The sequence below is a fragment of the Meleagris gallopavo genome, chromosome 1 (assembly GCF_905368555.1).
Source record: "Meleagris gallopavo chromosome 1, MGAL_WU_HG_1.1, whole genome shotgun sequence".
In the NCBI taxonomy this organism is placed as follows: Eukaryota; Metazoa; Chordata; class Aves; order Galliformes; family Phasianidae; genus Meleagris; species Meleagris gallopavo.
The window spans coordinates 89,996,030-90,011,595 of NC_139404.1; the positions used below are offsets into that span (position 1 = coordinate 89,996,030).

General features: G+C 38.2%; 1 protein-coding gene across 1 annotated transcript in view; it reads right to left on the reverse strand.

The window, feature by feature from the left end:
- GABRR3 (gamma-aminobutyric acid type A receptor subunit rho3) overlaps nucleotides 1–12,246 on the reverse strand; it is a 29,543-nt gene extending 17,297 nt beyond the window's left edge. The window contains exons 1-2 of the mRNA XM_019620020.2: nucleotides 11,762–12,246; nucleotides 4,360–4,472 (exon numbers count right to left, since the gene is read on the reverse strand). Of these exons, the coding sequence (XP_019475565.2) occupies nucleotides 4,360–4,472; nucleotides 11,762–11,889 (241 nt within the window). The 5' untranslated portion in view covers nucleotides 11,890–12,246. The remainder of the gene's footprint in view (nucleotides 1–4,359; nucleotides 4,473–11,761) is intronic.
- Between the last annotated feature and the right edge of the window lie 3,320 nt (nucleotides 12,247–15,566).

The window sequence follows — 15,566 nt, forward strand, 5'->3', positions numbered from 1 at the left end:
CTTGGTAACAGAGCTGGAAAAATCTAAGTCTACAGAAACCTCCTGGAAAGAGAGAGAGAAACCGAGGAAGGACTGAGGTCTGTACAAAGGCTTTCTTCTAAAAATCGTTTGTGGGAACGTAGAGAAGGAAAACCAGAGAAAGAAGTGAAACAAGCAACAGGCTTGTGTGGATGTATCTTCTTTCCTCTGGCAGTGAGTGAAACAGCAGCATTACTGGCAATGGTATTTTCTTCTTACTACTCTTTTATTTCTTTCTTATTTACATGGAAAATGAAGGGGGACTGGTATTAGCCATAGCTAACCCTAGGAACAAAAGAATTACCAGTGTCCAAAAAAATATCTAGGAGAAGGTGCCTATCAGAGGTCTTGCAAATTTCCAAAACATTTCTCTCCTGTTTTGGATCCAAGTTATTCCTTCCATATGGAAGTATGACAGTCCACATTCACCAGAGTCACTCTCCTCCAGCAGAGTGAGAAGTTTCTGAGCTTTCTAGGAGCGATGAATTAATAGAACCTCTGTTCCTCTGAAAGCTTGGAATAAAGACTGTGCCTAATTGCTGATTGAGATGCAATTTGTGGTAAGATGGGGGGTTTCAAACTAAAAGAGGAAAGAATTAGATAGGATATAAGAAAAGAAAAAAAGTTCTTTATGATAAGGGAAGTGAGGCACTGGAACAGGTTGTCCAGAGAGGTGGTGGTTGCCCAATCCAGGGAGACATTCAAGATCAGGCTGACAGGGCCCTAAGCAAGTTGACCTAGCTATAGTTGTCCTTGTTCATTGCAGGGAAGTTTGACTAAATGGCCTTTAAAAGTCCCTTCCAACTCAATTATATGATTCTATGCAAATTCTCTAGAAAGATTGTTACATCTTGACCAGATAATTTCTACTAAATTATTTTCCAGCATTTCTAATACATGCTAATGTTATTATCCTCTTTGATGGTTGACATAGCAGAGATAACCAATTCTAAAATTTATTCAACTTACCCATTAGTTAACTCTAACTAACTCTATTAGCATAGATCCTGACAGGTCATTAAGACACAAAAGAAAAGAAAAATAAAGTTGTTATACTTCACACACACAGATAGAGAACTTACTTGTACATAATGAAAATTAGCATGTGGTTCTCCAATCTTTAGATTGCAAAACAGTTCGGAGACCATATGGAAAGATTTTATAGTTAGCAAAATGAAGACACAGAGGAATAAAAGAGTGACAATTTTTTAAATGGCAATGTAAATTTTTAGCATGTGGAAAAAGAACTCAGGTAAGCAAGAACTCAAATTCTGCCAGAACATAAATTAAGAAAGTTTAAAAAAATGGTGTGATATGGAGAAATAGATGTGTAAATATAGAAAGGAACATCATTTTAAAAGGATTTCTAAGTGTTGCTCACTAAAACAACATCGTCAATGTATACAGTTTTGGCTGTCAAGGCATCCTGCATGGTTGTCCTCAGATCTGAGCTGCCAAAAGTCTCAGTTCAGCACCTGATACTGACACGTGCTCACCCTCATCTCTAAAGAGCAATAACATATTCTCGGAAGAAAGAAATCAGCCATGTGAGCAGGGTCATGATTATTTCCAGTAATGCTACAGCCAGTAGTATCAGTGTCCACAAGCTCTGTATTCATTTGCCCCAACTCTTTTCCTGTGCAGATGTTTGCTCAGTTTACAAATAAAATTCAGCATGTGCTCTGTTTTTCCATGATTATAAACACTAAAAACTCTGGGTCCTGTTATCTGCTTCATTCACTTTACATATGTGGGGCTAAATGAAATTAAACAAGCCAGATTTAGATTTAAGAGTTTAGTGAACTGAAGAATCTCCAGAAGGTTAAAAACAGTGTAAATTTTCCAGCTGCTTCTTCCCCTAAGCTGGTGCAAAGGATTTCTCTTTTCAGGGAAAGGGGCACAGTAGAAATCAGCAAAATTTATCATTCCAGCTCCATGACATACCCAGGAAATTCCAATGAGATACACAGAAGGGAAAAAAAATGACTCTCTTTTAAATTTAAAGAATAATTTTAAAATACTTCTTTTTCATGCAGTTATTTTGACCTGTTTTGTTGTTGTTTTAATTTTTCACATCAGTAATGTGAATTCATGCATTGTGTTGAGCTGAATAAATCATGCACTGTGGCTCGTGACAGATCTAAGCCCTTGAGGAATCACAGTATTGAGCTGCATTATTACATTTGATAAAACATACCCAAAATCTCATCTGCTTTAAATACATAAAACCACAGTATTGTAAGTCTTCATGCAGTTCAGAGCCATGCTGTGGCTGTGAGAGCAGTGTGAAGAAGAGAAAAATTAGCAAAGTCCTTGACCCCTGTCTGTGTCAGACCCAGGCTATTGCTGTAGTGAATGTACTGCAAGAGTTGATGGTGGCAGTGCCCACCTTTTGAGAAGGATATATGTGATTTCTAGTCAGTGTCTATGAGGCAGTGGCATCTCTAATTTCATCTTCTCTAGTTAGGTTTCTTTCTACTGCACACTTATCCAACAGTGTTTATCAGAGAAACCCATTCTCTGCGGTCAGACAGTAAGTCTAGGTATGTTATTCAGATTTATGTCTCAGCTTTTGTCCTTTGATAAGGTCACGGTTGTGTGCTAATTGTTGCTCCTCATTAACCTGTCTCTTCTAGAAACCAAGCCATTCTTTATACTGTAACATCACTGAAATCTACGGTAAGACTGGAATAATGGAGTATAAATTTAGAATCAACATTCGTTTTACTGAGACTTTTTACTGTATGCTGTAAAAAAAACATAGCCATGTTTTATTCTTAAAGAGATTGACTTGTAAGTATTCCATTTATTAAGAGAGTTCTGAAAACAGAAAAGCGTGTGAACTCTTGGATGTGACTTTTACAAGTGCCACCTATGCCACTACAGCATGTGAAGAGCAAAGTAAAGCATAAAGCTGGAACACTGTTCTGCTGAAAGCTATTTCTGAAAGACAGGAGTGCAGCTGAAATTGTACCCATGGCAATGTGATTATTAGCAGGACTGTGCAATGAAGTCAGTGGAAAAAAACACAGCTGGCTTCAAAAGGAGTTGAATGGGCTCTACAATTAGTCATCTGAAAATAAAAGGACAAGGGGAAAAAGCCTGGTACAGATTTACTGGGTACAAAAATTTCACATGGACTGTGGAAAATTAGAATTGCCAGATAACAGGCTATATTCTGAAAGCTGCTTTTATGGACATCAGAAGTATTGCTTTCTGGGATGATCCAGTGATAAAGTACATCTTGAATTGTTGCTTCTTTCATGGAAATGCTACTTCTGAGATGTTACTCTCAAAAATTCAAATGCCTTGTGTGACAAGGTAGGTAGTAAGAGGAATGAAAGACACGAGGCTAGACAGGAACTAGGCAAGAGGTAATTCTAACTTTGGCTGCCAAGATATAGAAATTACTTGATTATTTGTTAGGGAAGATTTTAGTTCCCTGACAAGCCAAAATGAGTAGAATAATGACAAATCCTTTCACACTCAACCAATGCATCCAGAAAGGCTTTTCTTACTTCATGATTCATTCTCCTGGCATGCTTGCCAGGCCTGATGTCCCCACAGCTGGTGTCAACAATAGCTGCACAGGCTTCAGCTAGCCTCCCAGATTTGTGCTTGTTTACACAGTTGATTATTGTTCTTCATATATTTTATTTTGGCTTCATAAACCAGAGCTGTTCAGTTTGATTCCATGAATCATGAACCCTGAGCTGATGACATAAAAGCTCAGGTAAAGGTTAATTACAGGGCAGCTTTCTCATTTTACCTCCCATGAAAGAGTCATGCAGGGAGTCAAGGAGAGTCAAAATCCAAATCCCATTCAATACTCATATTATCCACATGCAATTTAGTTAAATGAAGGAATAATCATCATAGAGCCCAAAAACACAGAAACTGCATGGTAATAAACTAAAGGCCTGCTATTAAATATTATGCATAGTAAAGATTTAGGAATTCACGTTACATTTCAATCTCTCGAAACAAATATGATGACTAACTAATTTGCTAATTGCTACTGAACTATGCAGTTTCCAAGGATACCTTAATCACTATCAAAGAGTAGTATTCTAACAATATTACCCCCTGTTATTTAGTTTTGAGAAGAAGACAATTTGAATATTTTCTCCTACTGATACGCTAAACAAAATATAGGTGCTTCGCTTTCAAGTATTTTTTGGTTTCTTCTTTATTTTCTGAAGCTCACCAAAAGAAGTGAGCTGCAATTAAAGCTGTTGTGTCATTCAATTTTAAGTGGCATTGCCTGAGAGCATTTAAGCAACTTACAGATCAAGAATGAACCATTAACAAGTGCAGCACTGGTACCTGCTGCTTGCTTACCTCCAAATCCAGGTCTCAATGCAAAGTCGTGGTCCTCTATGCGAAGAAGCTGCTCAGATTTAAGTGGCCGGACTTTGGTGCTGTCAAGTTTCCTCATTTTAATATCTCGTTTGCTATGTTTAAAAAAAAAAAAAAAATGAAGAAGCCTTTTTTTTCTTTTCTTTTCTTTTCTTTTCTTTTCTTTTCTTTTCTTTTCTTTTCTTTTCTTTTCTTTTTTTTTTTTTTTTTGCTTCCCAATGGAAGGCTCATTTAATGAAGCAGAAATTCAAGAACCCTGGACAGTTGACAGTTGAATCTGAGTGATAAGGGAAATTACTGCATTACTAAAGTTGGGGAGATCCATATTGTGAAAGGTGGGGAAATCAGATATGAGGGCACCCAGGTTCATGAGGAACACCTATTACAGTATTTATTGCATACAAGAAGTTCCCTCAGAGACTGAACCTATCACTATGCAAGAGATGATAGCCAACTGAAAAAAATAGCACTGTCCACATTACCGCTTTCAACAAAGACTTGGAAATAGCACCGTATATCCATGGCTTTAAACTACTTCATATTATCTATATTACAGAGACAATTATACTTTCATTACAAATGTTTTTTGATTTTTTTTTGTTGTTTTTTTGTTGTTTTCTTTCCCCCCCTTAAGAGTTCAAATGAGTCAATAATTTCCCTGAAGAATTCTGAAACAGATAGTCCTAGATCCAGTAAGTTGTTTTTTGACATTCTCTCAAACATCCATTGGTTGTAGCCATGTTACATGCTAATATGTAATTTCCTGTTTGTTTTTTTTGCTTGTTATCTCATCCTCTGTTTGCTGATCAGGTACACATTATTCATTTGTATCATAGAAGTACTGTCTTTGTGGTTTATATCATGTTGCACATAACTGAGCCTCTGGGAAGCACAGAGGCAACACAGATGAACCTGTTCAGATGCTCTTAGCAGGTTGCCATGAATTCTGCAGTTCTTCCTAGGGACTGCTGCTAACTCTCTTCCCTTCACAGAATGTACTGCACCACATTTCAGATTCCATGCAGAAACTCACTACCGGAGAAAGGAATTGATGTGCTATGTATGCAATTTAAAATGACCAGTAGCTGCCCATCACAGTACAGCCTTCCTGTTCATTTTTCTTGCACACAGAAAGTATGTCACAAACAGTAGGGAGATCCAATACATATTCATATCCCAAAGCACTTGGGTTAAAACACAAATAAGGTCTGCAGCCTGTCTTGGCAGCTCAGGGAGACAGCCTTTAGAAATAATTGGTTACATTGTTTACTTTGGCTATAAGGAAAATGCTATGATGCCTCCTTCATTTTCCACTCCTTCTTGTGTGACCTGCTCTAAGTGGCTGACTCCAAGTAGTAACAGAAGCACCCAAACCTTAGCTGGAGCATTAAGCTTAGTTTGGGGCATTGCTTTCATGAAAGATGTGGGAAGTTCTCAAGGAACTGCTGCTGCTTAGTTTGGAGGAAGAAGACTGAGGGAATGCACCACAGCCTTCAGAACACATAACGAGCTTTTACAGGGCCCTTTTTCCATGTCTTCTCACAGGTAGAATCAGCAGTGGCAACAAGGGAGATCTGTGTCACCCCTTGGTGAGAACAGATTACTTGGGGAGGTTTTGGGCTATATATTAGACAGAAATCTGTAGGAATGAATTAAATACAGCTATGTTGCCACAGGCAAGGAAATCTCCCTAGAGATCATTTCTTTCATGCCTTTTGTGATTCACTGAGACTTTGCTGCCAGTGACTCTAATTGTTACTTCAGACTGGATGATTGAAATTTGTTCTAACTATTTACCCTGTAGTCTAATGCTGAACAGGATGAGGTACAGAATACCTTAAGACAAGGTGTATCTGCAGCTATTTTGGCTTTTTTCTCCTCTCTCCACTCCCCAGCCCCTATTTTAATAATGAAAGCCAAGAAATTACTTCTAAAAATGCTACGTTACAGGGATGCTATGATGTCACTGGCGGCTAGGACCAGAACCACTGGGCTTGACCAAGTTTATCAACCTGTCTGTTCTTGAATTGTGGTAGTGTTGCATGAACCAAAATATCAGGGCAATCATCCACCAGGTCTATCAAAAAAAGACTTTAGTTTTCTCATTATTAAAATCGGATGCTAAATGAAACTTCAGGCATCAGAGAATTAAAGCTGCCATAAGCAAGCCTGTCTGTGTCAGAGCAGAATGGGCAATTGATACAAACACCTGAAGTGCTCTGTAATGGGTGTGCAGAAAAATTCTGCTGTTTGGGAATTGATGTAAGAAGAAATGATGAATTGTGTTCAGAATGCTTTGGCGCAACTAATTCCGTTTGGAAGCACTAGGTTATTTGTCACTAGATGTGCTGAGGAAGATACCTGTTTGAGGCTCTCGTGATTTCACAGAAAGAACAAGGCTGAAGCTATGGTACAGCTATTACAAATTCTTACTGGAAACAAGTATGTGACTGAGGAAAAATTTCCTTAGTCATCTCACAAGGGAAAACATAAGCACCCAAATCAGGAGATTTTTCTTAATAAGCCACTGAAAATAGATGCTATAGGATTTTGATGCTTCTTCCATTTTCTCGCATGAGGAAAAATACACAGAAATGTTGTGTAAATGAAAAGCACCTTTTATGTCCACTTATTTGAATAGCATCTTCAAGCTTATACTCTATATACAAATGGTATATATATACAAACAAATATTTCTAGCTGCTCTCGGAAGTGGTTATTCAAGCTAGGAACGATCCTGCAGGGGTCAGAATAGTATTTCCGTTACAAATACGTAGCACCTTTTCTTCAATACCTCACTTTGGCAGAAAATATTTTTTAATTGTAAAGGGGAAAAAACCACTTACATGCAGTTGTACGTATTCTTGATATTAATTTCCTGGATGCTGGTACCACTGCACATGTAAAGATATCAACTTTCCTAAAAATCCCATTAAAAATATATAAAATATATTTAAAAAAAAAACACACTTATGCTTCACTTTTTTCTCCTGCTTGCCTGCCTCTCTCACCCAAGGCTAAGAAGTGTTCTTCAGCAGATATTCCTTTAACATCAGCATCTGGACTCCAGATGTTGTTCCTTGGCTAAGAGTTAGAGTATTACATTCTCCTCACTGCAGCTTTAAAGTTGTTTAACTGACGACTCGAAGGGAATTGCATGCATTTGTTTACTCCCAAGAAATCCTAGACCCTTATCTTGCTATTGATCAGTAACACAGCATTGTGAAATCATCAGCAGTTATTTTTATGAGTGCTCCTTCCCATGGAGCCGATTCCATTAAGCAGCAGAAGAGAAAGATTTAACTAGTGTAGGTTTCAGAAAAGCTTCTCAAGGTCATTCAAGACCACAGTAGTGTGGCAGTTGCCAGTGGAACACTATGTTCTCACAAAAGCACACCAAAGACATAGTTTATATTTCAGTGGCCTGTTTGTTACACAGCTTGGCTAGAGCACCATAAGTCTAAATGCTGCAGTTGATTTTCCATTCTTGTTTTGTGGCAGACGTCGGGCTGCATTGATTGAGAGGAAAAGCCCACATGCACTTAAGGAAAGAACATCTCTCTTTACCTGTCTAGGGTAGTTGTAACAAATGATATCTGATGGGGGGTTGGTGTTGGCATAGATCTGGGCAATAGAAAAAAATGGTCTTGTCAGCCTCAGTGAAGCACGTGCTCAAGAAACAACTACTTTTGGTTATAACAGCTCTACCTTTCACGGTTGTCTTTCAGGCAACATTTACATTATGTAAATGAAATTGTAGCCTATAATTAAATTCCAGCTGAGGACATAAAAAGCACTTGAAGTGTTTCAGACCACATAGGGAAGACAACCCTACTAGCATTTATACAGAAAATTATTGGAAGCACTAGCTCTTTGTATGAAAAACTAGTGACATAGTGTTTGAATTCTTCACTACCCAGTTTTGCTTCATGGTCCTGTGGCTCAACACCTTGTTGCCTTACAGAGCTTTCAAAGAGCAACTTGTCACTATCTAGAAAACCAGAACAACTAATTCAGAATTCTTAATAACAAATGAATATGTGGCAGGCTTTTAAGAACAAACTCATCTGCTCCTATCTAACCTTGAATAAGTAACAGGAAGTGAAAGGTCAAAGGTCTGCTCAAGGAAATGAGATCATATCTGGCTGAAGCATTTAACCACAAACTGCCAACAGTGTAGTTCCATAACCAGTGGCTTCTGGGGAGTGATGTAGTTAGTAACCTAACTGGTTGCCTTTAAGTTATTGAAACTTTTCTGTGGTTCAAGGAGAAACCAGACAACCATGGAAAAGAAACTCACAGGAGGTCACTAAGTCTGCAAAAACTACACCAAACACAGTAAGTTTCTGAGGGAAATACAGTGACTGGAGGCCCAAGGGCTATAGAGAGAAAATATTTTCTGTGTTTGCCCTGTACTTAATCTTCCAAATTGCTGCTTAAAGCCATTGTGAGAAACAAGTCACAATCGTACATGGACATTAGGCTAAATGTTATGTGGCTCTTCTTCTGTTTTAATGCCCCATGCTACTTATAAGAAAGCAAAAGCCTTTGCAGCAGACTGGAGAAAGTTATAAACATCAGAAAAATCTGAGACTCACATATCAGGAATAATAGGCAGGAGAAGTGTTGCTTTCTGTCACACTAATTTAGTACCCAAGATACCATACTTCCTTAGCAGAGAAAAAGTTATCTCATTGCATTCAAAATGAAACTAGGTAAGTTTATGAAAAGAGTACTTGGAAGGACTCTTTTGTGAAAAGAATATCATGAAGGGCCCTAGATTTAATGGTCAGAAAGTTCTTCACAATGATATGTTCCTGAGGTACTCCAGCTACTACCAACTGCAAGGTAGAATTACAGAACCTATTCCCAGGAGAGTTTGTGGAATTACATAGCAATGTAACCTCAGAAACTTTTAACTCATTTGTCACATTTTGAAACTCAGATAATTGTAGGCATTAAAATTACACAGTTTTCTCTCTCTGGCTCTCTCTCTCCCTCCCTCTCCTTTCCTCTCTGCATTTCCAAGTGTTCAGTGACATCAGCAATACGTACGGTCAAAAAGCCTAATATTTGGACAGTCAAATATTTTGTTCTTTGCTTTAGGAAATGGACCATGAAAATAATCTCTTTCTCGTGTACTTTTGGTTAATGCTTTAAAATCTTCTTTACAAGAGAATGCAGACAAATAGCTTTGGAGGGAGAATTGGGTTACTCTATTAAACCAGTGGAACTTGTAGGTTAAGTAACATTTTCACATGGGATTCTTTCTAAAAGGCCACCCATTTAACCAAGGCCATCTGTCAGCTGTGTCCCTAATAACTCTGGTGCTGGTTGAAAGGTTTTTCCCCAGAAAGAAAAAGAGGCCAGCAGAGAGTCAGACCGTGTTACAACGTACTGGAAGATAATGCTGTCTTTAGAATCAGAATCAGAGAAAGAATCAAACAAAAAAAAAATTAAATGTGTTTGGATCCATTCCACAGAAAAGCTGATTTGCAGCTGTTAAGCTCTGGCATCTTCTATGGCTCAGATCCTGCAGTCTTCTTCCCAATTCCAAATTTTAAATCACAAGGGCCTAGCAAAAGGTACAGAAGGCCAAACCTTTGCCTCACATAAAGAAAACTGATACCCCAGTCAGCATTATCTTAGAATGTGGTGCTGGCATTCCTCGTTGCTTCTATTCTGGTAACGTCCTTCTTCTGCTTGTCTCACAGGACTGTCCTGTGAATCCATTTGTAGGTACTAGTAAAGGTCTGTGAAGATGGAGGGGATAACATGCTAATATTGTTCCTGTTCTTGACCTGTTGTCTTGTGGCAAGAGGTCAGCAGTGACCAGAGGATGTCACATTTGCTGTCTCCTCCCATCAGGCTTCTCTCCTCCTTTCAAAATTAGTATGCCAGAGATGAAGCAGCTCCTCTCAGCTACTGCAGAACAGGATACATGCAAATAACAGTAGCATATGTTCCCCTTTTACCACTGACAAAAATGTATCAGTAAGCTTAAAACAGACCTTTACTCCTACAGCGACAATAAGATATTTTATTCTGTTTCAATTTGATTCTTAACTGCTTCCTGAGACTAATAAAGTCCCAGATTAGACTTCATCTTGACATTAGGTCTAGTTCTCTTTATTTTGTTTTATTACAGCAAATAACTGCACACTCACATTCACTCCAAAACTACTAGTGCTTGAAATAGTCTGCCAGTAGGCGTTCTGTTCCTGAGCACTTGGCTTAGACCAAACTTGAACCTATGACCTTGAGAAAATCCAGAATCCAGAAATACCGAGCTATCTAGCATCTGCAGGCACTTGCATTGTGTCACTGGGATATGTTCTCTTGCCCTATATTGCTTAACCATGAGTTTAACAAGATCTGTAAGGACTCAGAGGTATATCACTGCTGGATTATCACATGCAGAGCGATACAGAATGTAAACAGCTGTATGCCTGTTATAAAGCATGTAATTTTAAAAATAGCTTACCCACACTAGATGAGTCCAACTTACTCTTCCTCAATAGGCGATTATTATGAACAAACTACCAGTTCCCCTATTTTAATAGGGGGTCAAGGACATGAAAAAATGCAACAATTCCATCATTTCTCCTTCCTTAAATAGGGCTACTTATTACAGTGTCTCCAACATCTCTATTGAGACAGACTTTGCTTGGATTATCACTGGCACTCAGTGGTCTGTTTACATGCTATGAGAGGCCCCACATCTAAAATATGAAATTGTGGTTGTAGGAAAAAGCACAAACACTTTGCAAGAAAATTAAATGTGGAAAGGTTTGTATCATTATTTCTTTTAAACCACCTACTTGATTGGAAAGACTAAGAATGGATACAATCTCCTTTCCAAAAGGAGGATTGTACCTAAAAGCATAGGCATATTCTGGAAAGGGAACACATTGTGTCATCAATAAACATGAGGTATAATTCACATAATTTATGACTATACGATTGTCTTCAGTGTCTTGATAGTGTAGTTACTCTGCTGTTTAGTTAATGGAAGTCATTTTATAACATTGGCATCAAACTTTGTAAGGCATTTCTACTTCTTGTAACGGGAGTGAGAGAGTTAAAACACTCAGAGTATCGCAGCAGTTTCTGATATCACACAATTTCAAAGAGCTGTGTGTGGGCATGTGCACAATCATATGAAATGTACAGGAAATCACAGTACAAAATGTTTAGCTATGAAAAACCTCTGATAATTAATAGTTTAACATTTCTCTTTTGGGAACACCCTATCCATGCACTATGTATAGTATAAATTCAGAAACTGGCAAAGCAGGGCAATAAACAGACAGGATGCGTTGAAAGACTGCTGACAGCATGAAGTTTATCAGATGAACATAGACAGACAGAACGTGTTGCTTACCTGTTATGTTTTCTTAAGAATGAGAATTGTTGCCGATGGTGAAGATGGTGATGCTGACCTTGAGAGCTGTGTAGCACTGCTGTCGGCCACAGGCAGGTAAAGAACAGAAGCTTGATGACCAGGACCATCTCTTCCAAAGATAAATGCACCTGATCAGCCAATCCACCTTGCTGACTTTTTATTTTTAGTGTTTTTACTGTTTAGAAACAGCATATCATACAAAGGATGCATGTGAAGAAAGGCATTACTGAAGAAAGAAAACAGTGGCATCCCAGTTCTGATGCCCTCTCTGAGTTTCCCTCATATTTTGGCAAAACATAAAAATTCCTTAAGCTCTACATCCCTGCAGCATCTGCTGTCAAATCAGAAGCACCTTACTTTTAGAAATGTAGTAAATACAGCACTTTGTTTTGCTGGGCTGCAGTCTGATCCATTGCTTCCACTCTTTCAGCACAGGAGCATATTTGAATTCTCCATCACCCGCTCAGTAACCTCTTCAACATAGCCTGTGCAGGCAAAGTGATGTCAAACATTTAATCCTCCTTAAATCCCACACAAAACCATACAAAAATCTGCTTTAATGACAAAGGTCTCTAAATTAATCTTTCTTTCTATATATGTGTGTATCTGCTCAAAATAATTTTCTGTAAAGATCAAGCTCGTTCATTAACTGGCTACATTGCATTGTCCTCCCAACCATTAACATCATTTCTGATTCTGTGATCTGTAGTATAAAGTAATTTGTCTGTAAGTACAGAAAGGATAATGTCATGAAAAAAGTCCAACTTACATGTGAAGTCTCATTTCAATACTCCTGATTAACATTGGGAAATAGTGACAATCTTTTTTTTTCCCCACTAAGCTCTGCAGATATCTATTTAATTTATCCTAAATGTATAAAGTGCGTGCATGCCTAAGTATCCCTACACCACCCTAATGTTATCTTAATTTCATTTAGCTTGCTCTGCCCGTTCAATGGCAAATTGAATTGCAAAATATTTTATTAATAAACTGCTGCTTAGGCATTAATTTCAGAGTGCCTATTTCTCCAATTAAAGGTTATAAGATCTCCTATGGACTTAGAACTGGGCAATAGCCAACACACCTTCTTAACTGACAAAGTCAATATATCCTTTTAAGAGTAAGTTCAGTAAATACCAAAACTGTCAGCATATGTTTATTGTTCTTTACCAGTAAGTGAGAGAGAAGAGACTGAAAATTAGGGAGGTGGAAATCCCTATCCCCCATCTAAAAGAAGTAGAAGTAATTCAGGTCTCCTCTCAGCAGGCTTCTTCCCAAGTCAGACAAACAAACAGGGAAATAAAAAACCCACCCACTACTTTATCTGCTGAGACTGTTAACATCAAAGCATAACAGGGTAATCATTTTGTGATGGAGGCATCTGCCTACTTACAAATCCCCCATGAGTCTCAACTAAATCTATTTGGCCCAAGAAATAACTATCATCAGATGCAATTATTTCCAGGAGGAGATTACCTGCTAATTCCTGATGAATTTTCCATTTGGAGTTGAAGAGCTATCTTCCTGTGACTAGAAAGAAAAAGAAAGAAAAATTTCCTTCCCAATCAGTACAAAAATTGAACAGTGTTAGATTAGATTAAAGGCTTCCAACACTACTACCCCTCTCCCTCTACATTGTTCACATTGCAGTCCTTTCTTGCTTAACAATCCCAGAGAAGATTATTTGTAGCCTGAGTTGGGGTTAGCCAGATAGTGTTTCCAACAGCTCTTAGTGTATCTCCAGGGTGGATTTTCTGGAGAAGGTAAACATATGCCAAAATATATAAGATCTTTAACAGGCTCTACTCATTTGTACTGTTGTCTAGGGGGAAAAGGAAAATTCAATAATAACTCTAATGAGAATTCATTCCAGGTAGAGAAAATATTTGGAAACAATACTTGTTTCCAAGCCTATCTGGTTAAGCTATCTAGTCTCATCCAGCCTAGTATCCATCTAAGTATTAAAGTACCTGATTAATTCACATAAGAGAAAACATCCAAGAGCCTTCGAGTCCTCAGCTTTCCCTGCCCAAACACAGGCATTACAGTAACAGCTACCGTAGCAAACCAGATTAAAAAAACTAACTGCACTTCAAGTTGTGTGGCAAAGGTGTTATGGCATGTTCTGTGCACTCTTCAGTATTAACTCTTTGCCAATCATTTACTTCAACTACAAAGGACTAACAATATGTATATGCTGTCTTCCCTAGAAGTAATAATCATCCACATTGCTTCCAGAGACTCTGGGGAAAGTCATATTGTAGAGTTTAACATCACCTTTATCTGAAACTGGTAGCTATTATCCTCACTAAGCACAATGGAGGAAGGAGACAAAAAGTTCCATCTTCCATGGAGGATTTCCAAAACAGAGATATTTCCAGAAATTAATTCTGTCTAGCCCCCACACATCAAGTCCTCAGGAAAGGCTCCTGCAAAGTGAAAGGGTGAACGCTTCTTTCCATTAATGGATGTGCAATAACAATAAGAGCAACTAGATGTCACCCACAGCAATAGGATTTTTCAAACTAGAGTTGTTTTCATTTTCTCTGGGCAAGAGAGCATTACACAGAGCAGATTATGTCGTTATAAATTACCATTAAGAAAACAAGTTAATCTCTTATGCATTTATCAATAATCAACTCCAAAAGGATCCTTCTTTGCAGAAGAATAAGGACAATAGACTTTGCTTGTTTTGGACAAGTTCTTACTAGCTCATTGTTAGAACACTGCCTCCTTGCTACTACTGCAATATTTCTTTAAAATTATCCCTTCTCTATAGCATGTGAAATGCTTGCAACGTTTATCTTTCGAGGACAAATCCACTGCATGGTAACTGCGTGCTTGAGTTCATTGGAACAGCTTCCAAATGACCAAGAGAAGGAAATGAAGGTAAGTACACTACCACATATTGAAAAATGACATGCCTCTTTTTAATAAGCAAAATTATATGCAGTGTCAGGTAATTTCAGTCTGGAACTAGAGATCACTGTCCTCTGGAGAATACAAAGCAGAGCAAATTGGCAACAGCTATTACCAAAACATGAGCAGAAAAAACACCAGGGAGGTAGAGACATTTCAGGGGCCTGTATTTTCCAGGAAATCCGAGCACATCTGAAGTCCATTCTAAACAATAGGAACAGAAACAACATAGCGTGTCAGCACAAAATTCTGCAAATTAGTTGCACAAGACATAGAAGAAATACAATGTAGAACCTGGAATGTATTTTTGATTCTCCTAGTAAGAGAATGAAATACAAGGACAATGTATTCTTAGGAGTTTCCTGAAAAGTGTGGGTTTCTAATAAACGTTTAAAAAGCAGAAGGGACGAAGGATATCACAAAGAATCAGTAAAACATATAAAGCAGGTTAACCAGAGCTGTCAGTGTGAGAGTTTGAATGCAATACTGCAGTACAAGAATAGGCAGTGTTCTGCTTTTCTATGGTAACAGGCCCAGTGCATAGCACTTGCCATTCATACTGCGGTCCCTTGCAGATATACAAGAGTCAGAATTAAGGACACTGCTTATATCAATACATGGATGATGCACCAACTTGTGAGAATAAGGTGCCCATTCTCAGTTCTTAACAAGATGAAGCGAGAGAACAGTAGAGCCTGAGCATTACGAATCCACCTTACAGAGTTCAGAATGCAAACTTAACATTTGCAGTGATACACAGCTCTTACGATCCTGTTCTTTATGAAGTATTTTGGTAGGGTGGCAAATGCACATTCATGACTGTCCTGAGTCTGAGGTAACAAACTGCACACTTAAGGTCTGCAAA